This window comes from Cydia splendana, chromosome 23 (assembly GCF_910591565.1).
Source record: "Cydia splendana chromosome 23, ilCydSple1.2, whole genome shotgun sequence".
NCBI lineage: Eukaryota > Metazoa > Arthropoda > Insecta > Lepidoptera > Tortricidae > Cydia > Cydia splendana.
Genome location: NC_085982.1, coordinates 1,371,327 through 1,396,614, shown reverse-complemented (window position 1 = coordinate 1,396,614; position 25,288 = coordinate 1,371,327). Strand labels below are relative to the sequence as shown.

Below are 25,288 nucleotides of genomic sequence, written 5' to 3'. Positions count from 1 at the left end.
CGCGCAGATTTGCCAAAACTAAACTTTAACTCTACAGTTAACTAATATAATTTGACAATATGAACCAAACCATGCGTCTTCGTCAATGAATCAATCTAAAGATTCCCGTATCGTTAATGCCCTTCCAAATCACAGGCTTCCGATTTTATTTGAAACGTTTACAAGTGTACTATTTATGTAGGTAGGTAGGTAGGCTTAAGAATTGACCCTCTTGTATGTAGTTACGTATAGAATTAATAATCAAATTATTCAAATCCAAAATAGCACATATAGCAACTACATGCAAGAGTTCTTTCCTTAACCTTTTTAGGCTGTAAGTACCTGCTAAGTTATTTATTTAAGTAGGTACCTACCTACATTTTAACCATTTTTTTTTTTTTTTTTTTTAATCAATTATCTAGTTGGAGAGATATAAGTTGGTAGATAAAGAGTGAAATACTTCACGATTTCGCATGTCATTCTTGCGCAGAGCCATGCTAATCTCTCTCTATGTCTAGTCAGATTTAAGTTTATGTACTGCCGAAGTACTCACTTTCCACAAAAATAAATGCAATGTTTGCGATGTAGGTTTGTTCGTTACCTTGTGTCCCTCAGAGCGGAAATAGAAGCCCCGCGAAGCGGGGCTTCGTCGACTCCTAAGCGGATACACATTATTTATCAGCAAGTTTATTACCAAAAAATAAATTTTGCAATAAATATTATATTAACCCGGAACGGGATAAAAAGACAAATTGCTGATAGATACTTGGACAGATAAAACTTACACGTCTATGAGCTTCTACCTTCATACGTAGGTTCTACGTAACACGTATTAACTATCCGATCCTTTCGTATTCGAAAACACAAATCACTTGAAAACTGAAGGGTATGCCTCCACAGATCACCATTTAAGTATTAAAATTTCAACCGTTATTATACACACACACAAAGATTTAAACTAACAAGACTCTGAAGAGACTTAATGTAGGTATAAAATTAAATTATAATGGTGACACGTGCACGCTTTACCAGCTCGATGTGTTTTCTAACATGTGTTTTAGTATTTTCATTGGCATAGCCACGGTGCGCGCAGGCAGCCTTTGAAAACACTTGCACATCACTATTCCGGATCGTTTTTATTTGCTAGATTGTTTAACGGACAATTGAATTTAAATATTTATTTCGAACGGCAAAAGCCGTTAGAAACTGTTTTTCAATATAGTCAGCTAAACTGGGGTACAAATTCAAAAACTCACTAGCAGTTTAGCTTCACGACCTTCCAGATGGAAAAACAGCAAGCCAATGACTTGGAAATTTGTTTTGGCGGTAACTGTCAAACACCTGTCAAAACCAACTGCTCTGTGGTGGGAATGTGAGAGAGAGAGAGGGACGTATATGCTAGAAAAGGACAATACGACCGACAACACAATGTTGCCATTCTCAATATTATTCTTAGGTTTCGAATATCGGTACAGTTGTTTAATAGCTAATTTTATTAAGGTTTGTTGCCAGTTATTAGTATATAGTTTATTTATAGATAACATACATGATTCAGGAACAAACAGTTTTGATAAACAAGCAAATAAATGCCCTTACCAGGATTCGAACCCGATACCTCCTGCTTCATAGGCAGGGTCACTACCGATTAAATAGACTAGGAGGCTAGGTTTTTTAAATGAAACGGGCAGATTGCTATTATTTTTAATACTATTAATTACCTAGAATGACCTAGATCAGGGCACTCCAAACCCCGGCCCGCGGGCCAAATCCGGCCCGCGAAGCATTTCAATCCGGCCCGCCGACAGCGGTCCAATCCGACCCGCGGGAGCCAGGCCCCAGTTGTTCAGCCCTAACAACAGCAGCAACCAGATACACCCTCCCCCCCCCCTCGGCGCCGACGGTGGCCCGCGCGAAAATTCTGAGGCGCAATATGGCCCTCAGGTAAAAAAGTTTGGAGACCCCTGACCTAGATAGAGCTTTATTGAATACTAACTTTAACTTAATAAAGGTACTGAAATTTTCTCACGGGTTTGACAGCATAATAAAGTTTTGCAAGCTATGTGAACTATGTCTAATTTAATAACCTTATGTATATTATTTCACACTTATCTTATGTAAGCTGCAATTTGATCGTTAGTCGTCTTTGCGTTTGTCATGTCGGTTAAAAAGTGAAAATGAGGACTATATTATTAAAAATATTATAAAAATAGTTTAAAAATATTTTTTTTTATTTTTTGACTTATAACTTCTTGAGAGCCCTTGTACAATTTTTTTACATCCTTGCTTCTGGGTCTCAGGAGGATAAAACTCCTGTGAGGCTCATTTATATGTTGACACTATTTAAAAGCGGTATGAAAAAAATCTTCTCGTTTGGTTTTAAAACAGTTTTAATACCTATCAAAGAGACGTGGAATTAAAATAAAAAGAAATTTAAGGCCCATCAATCCACATATTACATTGGAATCGCTGCAACCCACCAAATACAAAAAAAAACATTAAAAAAACCTTAATAATAGAAGCGTTACTGTTCATAAACGCGTTACAAGCATCAATTAGCTATTAAACCTTAAGTGCATGATTTTTTCTTTTTGCCCGAAATTAATATATGTATCACATAATTGTTTGCCGATTCTAGAAAAAATAGTAAAAAAAAATATAACTTCGATTTTCACTGCGAAATCAGTGTTAGAAGTTGAATTGGCTAAATCATATTTATGTAAATATGTAGTTTTCAGTAATAGATATATGACATGTTTTACTACCATTAGAAAGGTACACTATTTGTGATATACCTATGATAAAGATTTAAATATAAATTAATAACAAACCCCGAAAACACCGTTCAAAATCACATACTAAAAATTATCAACTTCTGGATTTTTCCAAGCTTTCCGACTTTTCGTCTTAAAACGAATGTAATTTTTATAAATTAAAAATATTGCGTAAATTTAACCCTTAAATCATCACCCTACTACTTGACGTTAGGTAAAAAGGTACGTTCAAGAACGTAGGCCTTTTTAGGGTTCCGTACCCAAAGGGTAAAACGGGACCCTATTACTAAGACTTCGCTGTCCGTCCGTCCGTCCGTCCGTCCGTCCGTCTGTCACCAGGCTGTATCTCACGAACCGTGATAGCTAGACAGTTGAAATTTTCACAGATGATGTATTTCTGTTGCCGCTATAACAACAAATACTAAAAACAGAATAAAATAAAGATTTAAATGGGGCTCCCATACAACAAACGTGATTTTTGACCAAAGTTAAGCAACGTCGGGAGTGGTCAGTACTTGGATGGGTGACCGTTTTTTTTTTTGCTTGTTTTTTCGTTTTTTTTTTGCATTACGGTACGGAACCCTTCGTGCGCGAGTCCGACTCGCACTTGCCCGGTTTTTTAATCTGTGAGCTGTCTAATGATTTGTAGACATTTGGCAACACTATGCATTTAAGGTCAATCGTCAGCCTTAATCTGTCATTTTGGCTTAAGTACTTGTAAGAAAGGGATCATAAACGTTGATTAAATAATTAAGAATTGTAAAGTTTTACAAGTAATATGTCTTTATAGTACTTATCTGCAATCATAGGTAGTTCTCACGTTTAAGTGTGATGTAAACTAAGTAGTATTATGTTAATTTACTAAGTAGTATTTAGCTGGTTCTCACATATTAATTATGAAAACGAACAATGCCGTGAGCATGCATTCATTTTGATTTCATTTATCGCTACGAGATAATTAATTGCGTTTTGTTGACCATTAAATTTGTTATTTTAGCGCTAGGCTATTTGAAATAATTTGACTTTTTTTTTGGAGTATTGGGCTAAGCTTGGATTTTTCGCCATTTTTTTTTATCGTGAGGTTTAAGGTTTACCCAAGAAATAATTTTCTATAAACTATAGAAAAAAGTAAAATACAATTTTTTGATAATCGCTTTGAAATTCTAAAATGATGCGAAAAAATAAAAAATAATGATACAAATTAAGAAAATAAAGCTTTTTACCAGTTAAAAATAATAAATAATAGAGATTTTTAACGATGTTGGTGGTCCCACACTTTATTATCCTTTGTATACTCTATTTCTGTGTCTGTGTGCGTGTTACTGTTTCTTGTCCCAAATAAATTTCAAAAAAAAGAAACCTTAGTGTCCCATCCCTATCACTTACATAATGAACCGAACTGCCGCCGGCCGCATGTTTGACTACCAACTCGAAACCACTGGACCGATTTCGATGCGGTTTTCATTGACGTGCAGTTTTGTTATACCTACACGTAGACTCGGACCAAAAAAAGTCTGCAGCGGATTTGATAGCCCACGCAATGCAAGTGTCATTTCTACGTAATAATTTCATGGAAGTATGACGTTTAAAATAACACTTGCACTGCGTGGGCTATCAAATTCGCTGCAGACTATTCTTGGTCTGACTATAGTTTGGGGATGAATGTAGCTAATTGTTTAATTAAAGTAATTGTTTAATTAAGAAGCCGTAATAACGCGACATTTTATTTAATTTTCTATCTACTTTTATTGTGTAGGTATCCATACTCTACAGATGTGTCGACGGATATGTTCTTGGAAAAATAGGAATCGAAATTTTCCATTTCTAAATAGAATGCTTCCTTTGCTTACTGTGAAATTTTCGTGGAATTCCCGAAGACTTTTCCTACTTTTCAGAAAAGTTTGCGGTAGGTACGTGCATATTTCTAATCCATACAAAAGCAGTGACACTTGTTTGACTTGACCATGGGCAGCTTTTTAACTTAAGGTGACAGTCCATTTCCAACGACAGCAGCACTACCATTCATTTTACCATCATTTTACTATGGAAATTGACAATAACACCGACTCGTTCGTACTAGTAGTGCAGCTACGGTCAGTAATGGAATGTTACCCTTAGGGTCTATTGTTTCCCATAAAGTTTTAAGTCATCATGTTTGTCCGCATTTTCGTTAGTCATAAATCGGTTTTTCTCAGAAACGCGTAACTTTTCAGGATTGCCATAAAACAAACCTAACCTAATCTAACTTATCTATAGAATAACTTTACGAAAATCCTGAAAAGTTAACGGTATCAGTTTTAGGACTAATGATAATCGGACAATCATTCATTATGACTTTCAATAATTATGTCAAACAAAGGGACCCCTATAATTTATCATGAAATAATTAATTAATAATTTATTTTATTTAGAAATTTAATTCAGGCAACAAGGCCCATATTACAAATACCTTACAGACTAACATACATATGTATTTTATAAACTTAAAACTAAACACTATTTAGTCGACAAAACGGCGTGGCTCCGTTGCATCGGCTGCTCTTGTGTCGGATTCGGCAGTTTGCCCCGGAACCTCCGAAACACGACACCTTTCGGCCAGAAGTCGACGCACTCGATGGTTCCCTGCAGCGGTCGCGGCACGCGCACCACAAAAGAGTTGAAGTGCACGTAGTGGCGCGATCGAAGCTGGAATACCCTCAGCGTGTAGCCGGTCTTCTGGTGTACATACTCCACCACTTCAGCAGCCGTGGCGGTGTAATGCAGGCGCGATACGTACAGCGCCTTACTCGGTGTAGCAATCCGCAAGCCAGAATTAGCCGGTTCGGCGGTACCACACTGAGTCTTACGAGGCGCCGTGCGCGCCTTCTTCTTTCTTGATACCACTGTGAAATCTTCCTCATCCACACTGGTAACAGGGAGCTTCTCCTTGGGAGCCGCTCGATCTTCAGTACCCTTTACAGGTACACTAACCCGGTTCGGTGCGACTTTCGGACCGGCGACGACATCCGCGTAAACACGATGATGATAATGTAATAAAATTAGTAGTTACTATTACAATCAGTGAACACAATCAAGATAGGTCACCATTAAATTTGAGGTTACCCCAAGACCCAAGTTTTCACACGATAACAATTACACGGTGTATACCCGGTGTGTAGATATATGGCACAGATAGGGAAATTTGTTTTGCAACGGTGATGCAAGTGGAAAGCACGGTGTATATAATGAGCAGTATTTTGACTTTATTATTACTTGACATAGGTATTAGATAAACGTATTAATTAAAATATTAGGTACTTGATATTGTTTTAAGTATTTTGAAAGGAATATTAAAACGTGTTTTTAATTTTGTCAAATTGCGTATATTTTGTCCCTTACGGCAGCATTATTTTTATTAAAATTTTACTATTATGACTGATTAATAAATAAGTAAATATGTGATGAAGTGCATTAAAATTAAAAACATTAATGGTTAGATTCACACGACAACAGTTTTGTATAAATATCCATTATTCGTCGCTGCCCAAACTTTAAAAACGTTATAATGTCCTAAGAGACGGACGACTCGGATGTCGGACCAAGCTATCTTTGCACGCTATTTCCAATGACATAGCGTGGCGATGTCATCATTAATGTCAAAATAGCTATGAAAATATAACGTGACACTACCTCACTTGGTTCTATTTAAATCCATGCAAATTTAGCTTCAATTCTATGGTATCTAAAAGATTGCGAAACGTACTTTTGATTATTCTAAATATTTGTGATTTCTATTATACAGAATACAGATCTTTATTGGTAAAAGAAAATTTTACAGGTCACATTTTAATCATTTTATACATATTTACAAAAAATATATGTTAGTAGGTACATACATATGTTCGCTGATTAAATTAATTATTTCATAACATTTTTTAAACAAAAACATTAAGTAGAGTACTTATTACGTTTAATATTGTTAACATTAATAGGTACAATAAAAAGTAATAAATGTAATTTGATCTATAATTCGTTTTTTTTAGCATTAGAAAGAACTTGAAAGAAGGTAAGCGATCTTGACATGCCTTTTAATTGAAAAACGCTTTTTAAAAATCAGTAACTATTACTTATGAAAGCAGAATAATATAAATGATCGTATTAGATTCATAATTGTTACATATTTGCCGTAACTTATTTTTAAAATGTGTTTTTCAATTAAAAGACACATCAAGATTGTTTACCTTATTTCTAATGCAAAAAAAAACGAACTATAGGTCGTTTTATTATTTTGAGTGGAGCTAGACATAATACTGCATATTACATTGACTGTGTAGTAGTGGAGTGGCTTGCCCCGCGGCGATGCGTGGGTTTGTGCTTTTGTGTTGTATTGTTACGGGGTACGGACAAACATACAGACGCACAAACGGATATCGCTGGTCATGATTAAAAGGTGTTCGTAAATGTGTGTGAGACAAATTGTGTTAGAAATTTGAGATTTTCAGTTTTTGTTGATAATTACCTAGGGTAATTCGGGTGGCCGGTGGCCAGTTACTTTAGAATTAGCATATGTAGTGTAGACCTACACGAACTTTACACGTAAGTACTTAGATAACTTAAAACGTCAAATTAATGGGTCAAACAGATCACTGTGTTATGTCTTTCCTGTAGACATACACAAGAGTTAAGGGCTATAAAGGTTAATTTTCTTATTTAACCCTTATCCACGTGAAAAGGTCCTCCTTTTATTTAAAGAACTATGATAAAATCATTACTTATATGCCCACAAGCTGTTAACTATTGCCCACAGGAGAGAAAACTAGTTCTCTAAATAAAAGGAGGACCTTTTCACGTGGATAAGGGTTAAAAAAGAAAATTAACCTTTACAGCCCTTAACTCTTGTGTATGTCTACAGGAAAGACATAACACAGTGATCTGTTTGACCCTAATATGTGAAATGTAACCTCCTATAGGTATAAACCAGCTTTTACCTGAGACAAATCGCAATCCCGTATTTTACCTAGGTACCTATAATAATATAGTCTGGCAAACCAATTTCACAGTAATAATAACGGTTTATTGAAAAAAATGCGTTCGATGGTCATACACATTGTATGGACTGACGTTTATCTCATGGTATAATAATATACTCCGCCTGGTACTCCATTCCCGTCTTTTCTAGGTCACCTAACTGACACAAGCCTACGTCATCATGCGACAGCGCTATATGATAATATGCGATAGCGCTATATATAGCGGCCATGTTGTTGTGACGTAGGCCCGTGTCACTCTGGGAATGGAAGACCATGTTTTATTAGACTATGGTTTATCTGAAATTGCAATTTTTACGCTACGTCATACATTTGACGTGCGATTTGTTAGATGTATTTTCCGATATTTTTTTTTTCTTGTATAATAAATTCCGATCGTCTTTTTTCCCTGTATAAAAATTTCCGCACGCCTTTTTTCCCTATAGATATATTTCCTGGTATATTTTTTTTCTTGTATATATAAATCTGAACGCCTTCTTTCCGTATAGACATATTTTCCGATAGATTTATTTTCTTATACACAAATATCTGAACGCCTTCTTTCCCTGTATTTTTTTAACATAATGCAATATTTTATAGTCCTTAATTTTACTAGGGGACAAATTCCCGGCTGTCTTTTTTCCTGATCAGAAATTTTAAAATAGATATGATTCTTGATAGAAAATTATATAATATGTATTCGCATGTTCGCAATTTTGCCCGTTTACGTTACTACCTACTTACACTACAACATAAAAGTTGATACAGATGTAGTGCATAATTACTTTCCATCGTGTTTTATCGAAAAAGTTCGTATCTACACGTATAAACTGTATAGAGGATTAATAGGCGTACTTCTGTCAAGTGCCTAACTAAGTACAACGTTTCACTCGTTTGATTTGATTACTGATTGGTAAAATTCCTTTAAAGATAACTAACCATGATACACAAAATATTCCACACAAGATTGCAAACAGGGTCCAAGCAAATAAGAAGTTTTGCCCCTAGTAAAATGAATGACCATGAAATTTTTCGTTAAACAACAAAAATACAGGGAAAGAAGGCGTTCAGATATTTGTGTATAAGAAAATAAATCTATCGGAAAATATGTCTATACGGAAAGAAGGCGTTCAGATTTATATATACAAGAAAAAAAATATACCAGGAAATATATCTATAGGGAAAAAAGGCGTGCGGAAATTTTTATACAGGGAAAAAAGACGATCGGAATTTATTATACAAGAAAAAAAAAATATCGGAAAATACATCTAACAAATCGCCAGGGGGGTTTTGAGATTATACTGAGCAACTTTTACTATAGGACCAACCACGAAATCGCGAAAAAAAAATTACCCTCCCATCGAAAATGGACCAGCCAAAATGTATGAAACAGCCAATTTTTTTATTCGCGATTTCGTGATTGGTCCCATAGTAAAAGTTGCTCAGGCAACAGGAATGCAATTATTTTTAGCCACCCTGTATATAAGTACATAATATCATATATAATAGTGTAAACAATAAACATGAGTAGTATTACTGATATTAGATCTGACATTTCACTAAAGGGCCAACCTCGGGCTAGGTCACAGATGATTTGTCTACTAGATGAAACATGATTGTAATACTCGCGGTTACCACGTTGACACTCCCTAAGGTACCCATGAGAGCGCCACCACTAATTATAAAATTATTATTATTAGACAATGACCCTAATACATATTCTTCAAAATCATATTACTCGGCGTGCAACTTGCGCGTAGATACATACTTATATACAAAGGTTGTCTGGAAGAGATCGCTTTTTAGCGATAAGGCCGCCTGTTGTTACCTAGTCTTAAGCTTGTATTTCAGTTTTTGTATTTTTTTAACTTTATGGTGCAATAAAGGATACTTACCTATTTACTTACTTATACAATTTACAGAAAAGTTAAGTCTCATGCTCTGACAGGATAATTTCAGGTCGTACAAAAAACGTGTACTAACTATTAAAGTAAATTTAATTTCATGACTGCTGTGAAACAACTTAATTAATCTTTATGTATAATACAATTTAATTAACCCTGTTCTACAATATTCTATTTACATATTCAATACAATACAATAAAACAATAACAATTTTATTGTATTGTGTTCCCTGCGTGATCCCTGGTGCAAAAGTACCCATCACACTATCCGCGTTACCACGTTGAACAACCTTTGTACCACAATATACAACTAAAATAATGCCTATGTTTTATGAAACGGAGTCTACAGGTGGTGTTCTAAAGTCTATGGTCTAGGTTTATGGTGTTAGCCTGGATAGAACATTTGACCTTTCTGACATGGGTCACTTTATCAATCTAATACAGCGGTTCTCAATCTTTTTTTTTGACGGAACCCTTTTGGAAAGCGAAATACTTGATGGAACCCTACAATAAAACAATAGTTTTTAGAAGTGTGTTTTTAGCATAGTAAAATTTTTCGAGGCGACTAAAGCATAGTGTTCTAAATTCTTTCGGAACCCCTGCAGGGGTGTCGCGGAACCCTAGGGTTCCGCGGAACACACTTAGAGAATGGCTGGTCTAATAAATATATAGGTAACTCTTACACAATAGGGACCGTGCGCGTTGGAGGGTCTGCCATCTTGGGGCCCGAATCGGAAACATATGTGCACATGTGCACATATGCTGCCCCCTATAGTTCATGCACAGGTCCTATACAGTCAAGAGATTATTATTTTATTTTATTTTTTAGTTTCTATTAATTTTTTTTTTTTTTTCTAAGAGATTGTCGAAATGTTAATAACTTAGGTACCTCCTTAAACCATATTTTCATATTTATGAAACCACTGATTCGGAATTTTTATTAGGGTTCCATGCCCAAAAGGTAAAAACGGGACCCTATTACTAAGACTCCGCTGTCCGTCTGTCCGTCTGTCCGTCTGTCCGTCTGTCCGTCTGTCCGTCTGTCCGTCTGTCCGTCTGTCCGTCTGTCCGTCTGTCCGTCTGTCCGTCTGTCCGTCTGTCCGTCTGTCCGTCTGTCCGTCTGTCCGTCTGTCCGTCTGTCCGTCTGTCCGTCTGTCCGTCTGTCCGTCTGTCCGTCTGTCCGTCTGTCCGTCTGTCCGTCTGTCCGTCTGTCCGTCTGTCCGTCTGTCCATCTGTCCGTCTGTCCGTCTGTCCGTCTGTTCGTCTGTCCGTCCATCCGTCTATCCGTCTGTCTCTAACCAGGCTGTATCTCTTGGACCGAGCTAGACAGTTGAAATTTCTAAGATATTGTATTTCTGTTGCAAGAATTACTAAAAGGTACGGAACCCTCGTTGGGCGAGTCTTATCTGTTTTTTTAGTTTTACCTGCAGCTCTCAGAGCCACTAGTGTTTAAATGTTTATCTAGAATAAAACAGCTAAACAAAAGCTCCTATAGCAGCTTGTTCAGAACAATGTTAGGCAACTTTTAACTTTGGCGGAGTTATTCGAAGCAACTCGCAGGTAAGGCTTGTAACTATTTAAACTTTTATATAAATTAGCTAGGTATTTAGGTATTTACTTGACTTATGCAGATAGGTATTTCTCATAATCATAATCTTTAGGTATCTCGAGTAGGGATTTTATTTTACTTTCAGCCAGGCGTGGCTCACTCCGCGATTTCGTCGCTTTGCAACAGGTAGCTAAAAGTACATTCGTTCTACACTAATTTTGGTGGCTAGCCATAACGCCGCGCGTGGCGCTGTCGCCACCAACGGCCATATCTGTCCTGATCGTAACAGACGCGTTTTGTTAGAGAGTGAGTCTTCTGTACCTAGTACTTTTATTTGTTCTGTGTTTCAGCTCATAACGAGGAGCTTACACGCGAGCACGCGTTGCAGGCAATCTTAGACTTGAAATACGTAATTTACTTACCACCTACTTGGTTCGTATGAATTAGTGACATAGGTAATTAAAAAAGAAAGCTATAATTTTTCACAATCCATAACTCCCGCGGGATCAATATAGGCCTTTGTCCTTCAGTACACCTGCATGAATTAGGACCTTTTTCGAGCAAGTGTGATAAAAACGATTTTTTTTTAAATACCTCTACTCGACTTATTGTGTGCGTGACCCCTCCTTAGAGTATCGGAGGTATCTCTGGTAACACAAAAGCAACAGACATAATGTTTGACCCCAAATCCATCGACTACAAAAAATGGGTCACGCAAACCCACCATTTCCCAAGAGACAATAGCGCGAGCAAGATGTACATACACTACCTCCGATACACTCCGCAATCTCCGCATTATGTATTAAAAGAACCGGGTATTTAGCAGAGTTACTGGAGTATGAAAATTAAAATACTAGTTTACGTGCTGAATAATATATTTCAAGCGACAACAGACAGAATGTACAAAAATATAAACAAACTTATAATATAAAAATTTTATGGGGTAACTATAAAGTGCCAGCATTCACATATATGCAACCTCCAATATTATGAAGTGTATTGTAAGACCGGATCCCTTTGTTTGACATAATTATTGAAGGTCATAATGTAATGATTGTCAGATTATCATTAGTCATAATTCTGAAACCGTTAACTTTTCAGGATTTTCGTAAGGTTACCCTATAGATAGGTTAGGTTATGTTAGATTTGTTTTATGACAATTCTGAAAAGTTACGCGTTTGAGAAGAACCAAATTATGACTAACGAAAATTCGGACAAACAATACATTAGGACTTAAAACTATATGGGAAACAATAGAGACCCTTGTAAGACTCACTTCCTAATATGCAGTCGTTTATTAGGCTTACATAAGTAACTTATGTTAATAAATTCGATTAAAGTAAATATGTAGTTATTAGTAGTATAAAAATAAAGGTATGTACAAAAGGTGGATTTCATGCCTGGAGACATTCTCTGCTGTTCAACAAATAGGCAATAAGTACAGAGATTTGAAGGGGAATACACACACGGGAAAATTAAGAACTAACGTTATTTAAACATACAGGATGTCCAGTAATTGATGAACAACATTCTAACCATCGACGGCACTTTAGGGTCTAGAAAATGTTTACATAGGTTTAGTAACAGTTTTGTGGTTTTCGAGATAATAGGAGTTTTCTTGGCACCTCATTTAACGTTAATGACGGACTTGTTTGTTTCTAAATATTGATGCTATATTTATAGTGGCCAAAACATTTTTTCAATCACATATTTATTCTGTGGGAGCGCCTATACCATACGCAATGGTCGACCCATTCTACAGTCAACTGTAAAAATATGGGTGTAGACAACTTACTCAAAAATATGTCCCATAGTTCTTAATTCACTGACATAAGAGTTATGGGGCATATTTTTGAGATGATTTGTACACCCATGTTTTTACAGTTGACTATACATGCACCATCTAGCGGACAAGTGATCTGTCGGCAATGTCGGCCCACTAGACAATGGATGCAATCAAGATATAAAGAATTTTAATTTTTATAGGGCGCCGGCGTTTTTGATTGGGTATTGAAAATCTGCCGGTATTGTTGTTTTAACTCTGTAAAAAAGAGGAATTGATTCGGTGATATTTTTACGTGGAACAGGAAGACTTTTTAACCGACTTCAAAATTCTAAAAGTTTGCGAAGAAATGTTTTTTTTATTTCTCTCAATCCCATTTTCCCCTTTTGTAATTTTTCTGTACAGTCAAGATGTAAAATAAATACAACAGCCAACTTATAACCTCGTCCTTTGACAACTCGATTAAAATGCTTACTCTTCTTCCTCGCGTTATCCCGGCATTTTGCCACGGCTCATGGGAGCCTGGGGTCCGCTTGACAACTAATCCCAAGCATTGACGTAGGCACTAGGTTTTACGAAAGCGACTGCCATCTGACGGTCCAACCCAGAGGGGAAACTAGGCCTTATTGGGATTAGTCCGGTTTCCTCACGATGTTTCCCTTCACCGAAAAGCGACTGGTGATGATATTTCATACATAAGTTCCGAGAAACTTATTGGTACGAGCCGGGGTTTGAACCCGCGACCTCCGGATTGAAAGTCGCACGCTCTTATCGCTAAAAGGCAAACTCCCTTTGTGACGTAGTATGCCTGTGACCACGAACGTAACATCACGTTCGAAACGTCAGGCCATAAATAAACGTAAGTTTGACGCGATTAAGTCCCGTATTAGTTAAAAAATAAACTTTTTTTTTTTCAGAATATGTCCCGTCTTCTCCTCCTCGCCCTACTGTCGAGAGTAGGTGCGGAGGTCTCCACGCCGTCCAGCCTGCTTGGACCCAGACACTTCAATTATCACCCTTTTGAACAGTACCTGAAAGAGGTCAAGCCTACCAAGTAAGTACGTACTGGGAGTAAAATGCTCTAGTGCAGAAACGTATAATTTCTGCACACTTCTTAGAACAACAATGACCCACTTTCAAAGCAAGAGAAATGAAAAAAGAAAACCGGCCAAGTGCGAGTCGGACTCGCGCACGAAGGGTTCCGTACCAATACGCAGAAAAAATCACGTTTGTTGTACGGGAACCCCACTTAAATATTTATTTTATTCTGCTTTCAGTATTTGTTGTTATAGCGGCAACAAAATACATCATCTGTGAAATGTCAACCGTCTAGTGACAGACAGACGGACAGACGAACAATGGAGTCTTAGTAATATGGTCCTGTTTTTACCCTTTGGTTACGGAACCCTAAAAACCGTACAAAACAGACAAAACATTTTTATTCTAAATGACCATATCACAAGTATTACCCTAACGATAACTGCGAATAATTTAAGATGCAAACTGTTACATCCGACTGCGAAAAGGAGGTTAATGTCAGTGACAGCGTAAAATCTAATTTAATCGGTTCAAAATGGCGATCTTACAGCTTGGCAAAAAAGAGTAGAAATTAAAAAGTGGCAACACTGTAGTGTCGTCCCTTTCAAACCAATTTAAAGAAAACGGGACCACACTACAGTGCTGCCACTTTTTAATTTCTACTCTTTTTTGCCTGTAGACCAAGCGGCTTAGCACGGTCGCGTTTTTATCCCTTGTCACCATGCCTGTCACGTTCTAACAAGTATGTAAGTGCGAAAGGGACGCGCATAGTGATAGTCGATAAAAATGGAACTGTGCTGAGCCCGCAAGTATTATTGTTATATCTTTGCGTCACGGGTATATAATAATACTTTGTATGTCTGTAGAATGGGGATGTAATGATTTTTAAGTAATATATTTCAAGCTTTAAATTTTACGGTCAAAAAAGTTGCAGTTACGTTAGAACTTTTTTTCACTATGTAGGGTAATTCACCAGTAACTGGCCACCTGTTAGTAACTGGCCACCGTAAACTAAAAATTTATTGTATCCACCTATAAACAGAAATAATTTTAGTACCTATAAGGTGGCTAGTTATTAAAGGCTGGCCAGTTATTGAAACTTTATACTAAAATGAGTTATGTTTATAAGTGAATAGAATTCATTTTTAGTTTTAGAGTGGCCAGTTATTGGCCGGTGGCCGACTGGCGAATTACTCTATAATTTGATTGAGTTCAACAACAACATCGCCCCCTTGTAAAACAAATAACTATTTGCTGTTTTTTTGTCTTTCGTTAATTTACTACAATTATAAATAACAGAACCCCTGGTGTAAATTTAATTCGATAGCGTGACGTGCGTTCATGTTTGCGTTATGTCTATTTTTGTATGGGATTTTGAACAGCGCACCAGTCCCGCCTGGTGCGATGTTCAAACAAAGGTTCCCCGTATTCGTCACATTTCATATTCTGCAATAAATGCAATAGCCTCCTTTGAGATGTCAATAAAGTCCAAATTGCCACAGTTAAACGCATAACAGAACACAATAGTGGTAAACTTGAGTTTGCCTCGGGCGAACTTAGACAAAGGCTGCATAGTTTAAGTTAAACCAGGGCTTAACCCAACCTACCGTTTACTAGGAACACAGCATCCCTACTAGGTATATCCATACTAATATTATAAAAGGAATATAATATTATAAAAGGAAGTCTGTCTGTCTGTTACCTCTTCACGCTTAAACCGCTGAACCACTTTAGATGAAAGAACCGTGTCCCTGTTTGGGCCATGGTGCGTCCATTAATGAATCGCATACTAACAGATAGGGGTTTGCGAGTACATTCACGGAAAAATAGTTTCATTGTTAATCGAAGTGGGCATATGATTATAGGCAACCCAATACTGGTGGCTTAATTGCCGTTTATATATCTGAAGATTCTTCATGGATACTGTCAAATCTTATAAAATATGTCTCCCATTTCTGTTCATGGAGGTTTTATTGGTTGTGTTAGATGCCTTGCATATCCTTATTACCAAATAATGTGCTGATTTGCCCCGGTATCAACGAGATCGTATCGTGTATCAAAAAAAAGGGAAGAGGGGAAATGGTCGGCTCCCCAGGTCCAATCTATGCTATATTTCTTCATGTTCTTAGCAACTAGGGCAAGTTATATATCAGTGTTGTATAATTTAGGGACGAGGAATTCAGTTTTAAAATAATCGTTATACCTTTTCATACAAATAAACTGATTTTTGCACTATAAATGAAAATTATATGTATTTTTTTAGGACAATTTGGTACTAAATTAAAAACTGTACAATTTAGCTCATTTATTCCTCATTCTAAAAAGTATCACTTTAAAATAGGCACTCATATTTTTTTTTGTGAATAATAATTTGTTGCGCGTGGCGGTGACGATTTCCATTTAGATTTAATTATGGCCAAAGTCAAACATTAAAAATGTTTCAAAAAAACTTGAATGTGGCATTTGAAAAGCACGAATACAATGTTTTAATATTTTACAGATAAATTACAGGCAAAATTTTTACGAATGAAATGGGTTTTTGCCGCCCTATTAAGGCAGTAGACTTTTTTGCTAACAAGGTATGCCCACCAAATACTCTCATAAAAACGATATATTCTATCGATATAGGCTATGCACTATCTACTTAATGACATATAAGTTACTTCGGGACGCGTCATGGCCCAGAACCTATACTATCCGGGACACGGTTCTTTGGTAGGTATAGAGATTGTTTGAGTCCCGATGAAGGTCATAGGATAGTTTTTTTTCTCAGAAATCATCCCTTAAAGGAGTGGAATTTTGTATGGGGACTTAACAACAACTGCACAACAAACTTTGTCAATAGGAACTGCCCGTAGCTAAAGATTGTAGCCGTTATTGACGGAGTGAAGCGCGCAGTCAATGATTCGAAATTTTTATTTTTTTATTGTGGCGCCACCTATTTAAACATTTTTGACGGTCACTTTTTGATAAATACATGGAGATTGCTCCATACTTCTAACTACATTTCTTCCACAGACAAGGCCCAGTCGTCTTCCCCAACGACGCCCCCCCACCCCCGCGGCCCCCCTTGATCGTGACGTCACGGCCACTCACTGAGTCCATAGCCAGAAGCGAGCTGAACAACTCCGTGGCCGCGCAAAGCCGGGTGCACTACCAATATGATTACGAGGTAAGACCTGAAAAGTCATTTTAATACCTAGCCTCTGCCATACAGTCAAACGTCACTTTGACACTGACAGATCGGTATCGTACCGCTGTGACTTCTTATAAGGATTGTTCGAATCGGGCCGAAAGTTACGCTCTCATTTAAAAACGATATGTTATTCTCAAATGGCATGTAATTGGACATGAACATTCAATTAGTAACAATTTTTTTCTGTCTCTAACTAAACAACACCAAGCGCATTTATTGTATAAACACACTTCTTACAAACAATAGCAAATATTAGCGAAGTCGATACAATTTTATTTATACTACAATAAAAAATCACCCCTCGGCAAGGTGCCGTAGACGCTGGCAGCATTACCTCGCTGAATTGTACTGGATATCTATGTATATGTATAGCATACACACAAGCACTCCTGTAACAGTCACACCTTTTAGGTACACACACACATACACACACACACACACACGCACGCACGCACGCACACACACACGCACACACAGTCGCGCCAAACGCCTTCCGACCAGAGGGATCAGGCTGAAAATCAGGGCTGGATAATACCACCAATCTAGCAAAACCTGAGACTGGTGCCCATTGCCTATGTACCAAAAGAAAGGCTGTCCTGCACTTGTAAAACTTGTTAGTATTAATAATTGTCTATTGTAAGCTATAATGTACAGTCGCCATCAGATATATCGGAGCGGCCAAGGTGCTCACAAATATCGGAACACGCCTCTATTGTCAGGGCGTTAGAGCGCGTGTTCCGATATTGTGAACACCTTGGCCGCTCCGATATATCTGATGGCGACTGTACTTATACTGTAAGATTTCGTTTTTTTGGCAATAAACATTTTTTTATTTTTTTATTTATTTATTTATTTAATTGGAATGGGGGCCTACCGCGAAAACCGAAACATAAACTTATCTATATCTGGTACTAGTTTTGTACCTGTGCCCAATTTAAGCATGTCGTTTTAAAATAAGAGCGTAACATCGATTGTATGAGAGCGGCGTATTGGCGGCGGGTTCGTGTAACTCTTAACTTAAGACTAGTCAAGACCAATGAAGACGTAATAGCCATGTCACAGCCGTCAAATTGACGAGTTAAATCGGCCCCTGGATTTCACTTGACAAATGAGTTTGAACCAACTAATCCTAATACGCAAAGAAATCGCAACAAATGTAACGTTCAGCGCTTGATCGATAGCATTTGTAATTACAAACAATGGTGTTAATACAAGCAGGTGCGTACAATGCGAGGCGATCAATCATTGAGCAGATGGAAAAAACACACGAAACGCTCCTTGGGTGGGGCCACAAACTTAGAGGGCAGCGGGGCGGGGAGTAGAGCGGAGCGGGAGCACCAAGGATAGTGTGCAAACTGAGTGGACACTTTTTTTACATCTGACAGCTGGTGTGGAGAGCGATGTATAGACCGACAAGAAATTGTACATACATACATATAATCACGCATATTTCCCGGAAGGGTTGGCAGAGACCACGGATTTCCACTTGCTACGATCCTGACATACTTCTTTCGCTTCCTTCACTTTCAAAGCAATCTAAGAAAACGGGACGACAATACGATGTTGCCACTTTTTAATTTCTACAATTTCTTGTCGGTCTATACGCCTTCGTACATTATGCTGTAGAGTCTGTGCGTAAAGAGAAGAGTCATGCAATATAAGGGAACCAATACATTCTATGACTCATACGCACAGACTCTAACACAGGTTTTCAAAAGTTGACGTTTGACAATCCAAAGATAGCATTTGTAATTACAAACAATGGTGTTAATACAAGCAGGTGCGTACAATGCGAGGCGATCAATCATTGAGCAGATAGAAAAAACAGACGAAACGCTCCTTGGGTGGGGCCACCAAGGCGGACAGTAGCGGAAGCACGGAGGATAGTCTACGGTCAACCAATTTGATTGCTAGGCCAATGCTTTGACTACTAGAGTTAGACCAAGAAAAGTCTGCAGCGATTTTGATAGCCCACGCAGTGCAAGTGTTATTTATACGTCATAATTTCATAGAAGTTTGACGTTTAAAATGACACTTGCACTGCGTGGGCTATCTAAATCGCTACAGAGTTTTCTTGGTCCAACTCTAGATACATGACTAACATGACACATCACTCAATAAGCACTGCCCTTAGTAGAAGATTAATAAATTGATTTATTTGGGATCAAAATGAATCAATTTATTATTAAGGAATCAAATTGGTTGACTGTATAAACTGAGTGGATATTTTTTGGCATTTGACAGCTCATATACAGTGGCGATGTGCGCCTCCGTATTACGTTAACACAGGTTGTCAATAACTATATACTATATGTCATAATGAATCAAATTTTTGGCATTTTACAGCTGATGTAGCGGGCGATGTACACCTCCGTACATTATGCGTTAACATAGGTTGCCAATCCATAGATCACAAAACATGGCAACACTTCAAAACACTTCAAAACTTCAACATTTTAGTGTTTACATATTTCTTCTTCAATCAATTATTTGGCTCTAGGTACTTAAAACTAGTAAAGAAAGGACGCGTAGCACAACGTCGACTGTCAACTGTCTGATGTTGGCAGTGGCTAATGACACTGTGCCAGCAGGACAGCAATATAATTATGCACGTGCGACAGAGATAAGGACAGGCGGGTCAGTGTTCGAAATTCCTCGAGCTAAGCGTCTTCCATCTTCATCTTTCCCAAATCTTCCCGCTGGTCTCATGGCCCGACACAGCCTCTTGCTAAGCAGCAAGTCACCATGAACGGCCCACATCACAAGCATTGTTCCGTAAAACACACGTTTTTGTGCGCCTGGGAACCGGGCTAAGATACGTGAGATATTGTGCTTATGTACATGTATATGTTTATTTATCTGGGTATATAAGTAGTTGCGAACATGGACATAAATACAGTATGTATCAGAACGAAAGGCAAAGAAAGAGACCCATTAATGTTTAGGTCACAGGCAACTTTTACTATGAGACCAACCCCGAAAACGCGGAAAAAAAATTGACTCTTCAATAGGAAATTTCAACAGCAGACCAGCAAAATGTATGAAACATCCAATTTTTTTTCCGCGTTTTCGGGGTTGGTCCCATTGTAAAAGTTGCTCAGTATGACCTAAACATTAATAGGTCTCTTTTTTTGCTTTTCGTTCTGATACATACTGTATAAATACTAAGTATTTAAATTTTTAATACGTAATAAAATCGGATCGCTTACCACCTTGCGATTCGTCTGCCCAATTGGGTCAAACTCAAAACCATGTTCAAATCGTTCCTGTGGACTTACCTAAAAGTTAAGAGCTATAAAGGTTAATTTTCTTGTTTAACCCTTATCCACATGAAAAGGTAGGTACTCCTTTTGTTTGGAAAAGTATGATACTGCCTATATTGCCCACAGGAGAGAAAACTATGCATTCGGATGAACTCACAAGTTCCCTTAACTTAACCCTTAACTTTCGGGTATAACATGGTTTTGAGTTTCACATTTGAGGTGTGAGGATGTGAAGGCAAGTTTCACGTATACTTTAACCGTATTGACTTTACTGCATTTAATAGAGAAAACAACTTACTTACTTACCTACTTGGCTGGCGCGATGACCCATAATATCACTTGGCCTCCGACACACGAGCACGCCACTTTGCTCGGTCTAGAGCGGTATCCCGCCAGCTTTCGCCGTCGCCGAGCTCACGGAGATCTGCCTCCACTCTATCTGCCCAACGGTATTTAGGATGACCAACAGGACGGCGTCCAGGTGGTCGACCCAAGGACCCAAGTAGTTTTAACTGCCCGATCTTCACCTATCCTTTTGAGGCGGCCAAGCCAGCGGAGACGATGCGCTCTGGTCTCATCTATTAGATACAACAACAATGCAAAATTTTAAACTAAATTAAGATAACAATTTTTATTTATTTTCAGCAGGAGCAACCTACTCTGCCGCCCATCTACAGGGCGATATCAGACCACGCCGACAAGAATCTCCGGCAGCTACAGAAAATACCATCTCACAGTAATTACAAGGTATCTTATCTTATCTTATTTTACCTTATAATATTCGGGGGTCCTTACGGATACACTTCGACCCATAAGGAATTACAGAGTTTATCATTGCAGTTGGATATTAACATAATGGAAATAGTTATTTGTACAACAAGAGATCAAAGTTTGATATTTCTTCGAGTGCTTATTTTGAGTGCTGTGCAAGGGAAAGATTCTATAATAGATTCACGAGCGTAGCGAGTGAATCTAATTTAGAATCTTGAGCGTAGTAAGGGCCTCAAAAGCGCATGAGATGTAAATAACTTTGATCTCGTGTAGTACACAAAAAATTTCACCTGAGCAGTGAGAACATACCTATTAGACAACTTGAAAAATGTAATCCTTCTTCATCACTTAATATAATACCTGCACTCATGTTTTCTTGAGATATACAAACAATTAAGCTAAATTACCGCAATCGAACACAAAAACAAAACGTAATAATAAATTTCAGTAAAATAATAATATGGAAATAACGAACCTCAACTGACTCTCCTATATATTACAATACTTTTTGCAACTGACACTTCAATCGACAACTTTTTTTTGTAAAAAAAAACTTTGTAAGATACGGTCCGAATTGCGGATACGTACTATTATTTTGTCAACTATGGTAGAAATTCTTAAAAGTAAAATAATTAATTTTGCGTGATAATCTGTGTATTTTTTGAGTTCATTATTTTAATTGTACAATAAAATACCTAAAATATAGTATTTTATCAGTTTTTATCAAATCTTAAACTTTATTTTTGTTAATTAATTATTAAGAATTCATACTCGTACGTGGTTTGGAACGATGCGGTCTGAAGTTTTTCGGCGGTCTATTATAAACCGTCAATATACCGTTGAATGTCGTTTTAACTTTTTTTGTCTGTTTCTTTTTGCTAAAAGTATGAAAAGGACAGAGATAATGAACCCAAGTATTTCGAACTTGTATTAGACCCCGCATGTTGAAATGACATTTGACTATAAAGGTCACTTGAATGTCATTTTGTCTCACTCAGTGAGCAAAATCGCATTTTGCTCACTGTTTTTAAGAAGCAAAGTACCCTTGTTCGAGCTGCTGAGGTGAAAATATGTTTGCATAATTTGATGTATAACTATAGCTATGCCCCTACGTTTGACTTTTTCGAAGTTTTGATAATTGTAAAAATTAGGAGCGAAAAAAATCAAACGTAGCGGTATAGCTGTGGTTGATATACAACATACAACCAATTGTGTCAAAATATTTTAAAAAATGTTAATATCCAGAGAGGAAAATAAGGACTACTTTTGTATGAAATTTCGCGCGGGTCCTCCACTTGTCTTAAGTCGGTTAAAAACATGATAATTTTCAGATCAAGGAGCCGGATTACTCGAGACAATACGAAAGCAATAACGTGAACGATGATGACAATAATGATTATAATCAAGTAAGTGACAAATTCTACATTTTGGTAACAGTTATTTTGTTACTGATGGGCAAAGATCTCCTCTGTCAAGAAAGTATGGACCCTATCGGCTATAATGCCCGCGCTAATATAAGCACCTTTTAAATTTATTTGCAGATTTATGTAGGTTTCCTCGTGATAAGTATTTATAGTTATATTGTACATATAAGTTCCATAAAGCTCAGGGGTTACGACCAAGACCAGTGTTTTGCAATCAATATAATTGTCAAATAGAAATAACAAAAAGTTTTACATCAGTAGTAAAAGGCTCAAAAATAACACTTTATAGGTATCACAATAAAACATAGGAAAGCCTTTTATATTAGGCTGAATTCATAGTATTTCCTCCCATTTAATAATATCTCCTACCACAATCTTAATTAGACGTATCTTTGTCATATTTTTTGTAAAAAGATATATAGTAATTTAAATCATTCGTTATTTTCACACTTAACGATACTTATCGATAAACTAGGAGGTACGTGTCGAAACCATGGAATTAAAGGGAAACAAATTAAATCGCAAGGGAGTTTCTATATAGGTACCTACTATTTAGTATGGAACTGGAATTCTTCACTTAATCAACTAATTCTATATTAAATCATGATTTCATCGGTTCCAGGCTCAAAACTACGCGTTCTCCTACATAGTACGAGATCAGAAAACGGGCGATGACTTCTCCCATTCACAACACAGCAGCGGCTCGGCCACCAACGGGGAGTACCGGGTTCGACTCCCCGACGGGCGCATGCAAATCGTCTCATACACAGCTGATGAAAACGGATACAACGCTGATGTTAGATACGACGATGAAAAACATGGAAACATAGATTATAGAAATTATAACAACAATCATAAATCCAATCATGATTATGTCAGCAATCAAAAACCTACTGTAAATAGTGATTATATAAATTATAACAATCAAGATCAAACACATAATTATGCAAACAATCAGAGACATTATGATAGTAAAAATGATTTCGACAGGAATTATATTGATAATTATATTAACAATGTAGATTATAACGCTCATTATGATGTTAATAATGTTAAAAGAGTGAATGATATAGATAATAATTATAGGGTAGATACAAAACCAGTGACAGAAAATCATGCATCTAAAGAGGATTATCAATATAATGATCCACAATCTAAAGAGTATTACGGTAATGATTATTCATTAGAATATGATGATAAGTATAACAACTACGATCCTCATAAAAGCAAATTCATTGCTTTTTCTGGACCCAAAAATCCCAAATTTGTACCTAAAAAGACTTACAGCACAGCCTCTACAGTTGTACCTTCATATGAAGAATTGAAACCACTTTTCATTCAAAAAAAGCCATTTAAATCACCGTCAAATAATGAGTATTTATACTCGAAAATACCAATTGAAATTAGCGTACCTTCGACAACACCTAGTCCATACTTCGACGCAACTACTGAAAGAGTAGTAATAATAGGTACAACGAAACCTAATTTTTACACAAATATCAGGAGTAGTATAGGTCCAAGTTTTATACCTGTTACTCCTGTTCCAAAATACGCGAGTCCAGTAGTGACAACGCCTAAAGGCTTTCTAGCGTCTACGATTGCTTCTTTTGTGAATTTGAAGAAGAATATTGACTTTTCGGGAGCGAAACCAGTTTTGACTAATACTTTTATTGATAAGATTAATAGGTATTTAAGTTATAAGTAACTAAGCATTTGAAATAAGTACCTATGTTAAGAGTTAAGGTGACAGTCCATTTCCAACGACAGCAGCACTACCATTTATTTTACTATGGAAATTGACAATAACACCGACGCGTTCGTATACTAGTAGTGCAGCTGCAGTCAGAAATGGAAAGTTACCCTTTAACTAAAAAGTATTTATACTTAGTTTTTTACAAAAATACTTGATGGTTTTTACCACTGAAGCTTTCAGTATTACCAAATAAAAATGATTAAACAATGTCATCAAAAAATATAAGTTACCATTTTCTAAGTCTATATTTTATACTGTAAATAAATTATAACTATGTTAAGAGATAAAATAAAATGAATGAAGAAAACATTTTTGTCATTTACCCACCTGTGTCAAAAGGTAAAATATTGATGGCATTTGTTTTACAAGGGGGCAAAGTAAAGTTGTCGTTTAACTCCTCGCGCTGTATTGATATGATACCCGAGTAAACGAAAAATTCCAAAATGGAACCACGAGCATAGTGGTTAGAAAAGTGGAATCTTGAGCGAGGGTTTCAACTTTCAAGACACGAGAGTTAAACAAACTACCAATTGAAACGAATAATTTTTCACCACCAACGCAATTCAAATATTAGCTATAAAACATTGCAAACCAAACCCAAATGATCGCTTTTAAATCAATTAAAATCATCATTATAATAGTTTATTCTAACAGCCAACATGTGACTGGAAACAACTATAATTTGCAGATTACCGCTCTGGGGTCATCCATTAATTACGTCACACGTTTAGGGGGAGGGAGGAGTCAAGAAAATGTGACATGTTGTGACAAGGGGGAGGAGGAAACTAGTAGTCACAAACATTGTGATGTCACTTTAACTTCATCAGTAACCGAAAATTAATTTATATTTT

The 25,288-nt window shown here is 36.9% G+C and overlaps 1 protein-coding gene and 1 non-coding gene across 2 annotated transcripts; one reads left to right on the top strand and one right to left on the bottom strand.

Annotated features, from left to right (window-relative positions):
- Positions 1-424: 424 nt before the first annotated feature.
- Positions 425-528, bottom strand: LOC134802046 (U6 spliceosomal RNA). The gene has a single exon (XR_010145804.1). It is a non-coding gene; the product is annotated as a U6 spliceosomal RNA (small nuclear RNA).
- A 13,376-nt stretch (positions 529-13,904) lies between these two features.
- LOC134801707 (homeobox protein 2-like) lies at positions 13,905-24,398 on the top strand. Its single transcript, XM_063774305.1, has 5 exons — positions 13,905-14,046; positions 17,049-17,202; positions 21,135-21,236; positions 22,586-22,666; positions 23,307-24,398. Exons 1-5 carry the CDS (start codon positions 13,913-13,915, stop codon positions 24,387-24,389), a joined length of 1,554 nt encoding a protein of 517 aa, XP_063630375.1. The 5' UTR covers positions 13,905-13,912; the 3' UTR covers positions 24,390-24,398.
- The last annotated feature ends 890 nt before the right edge of the window (positions 24,399-25,288 follow it).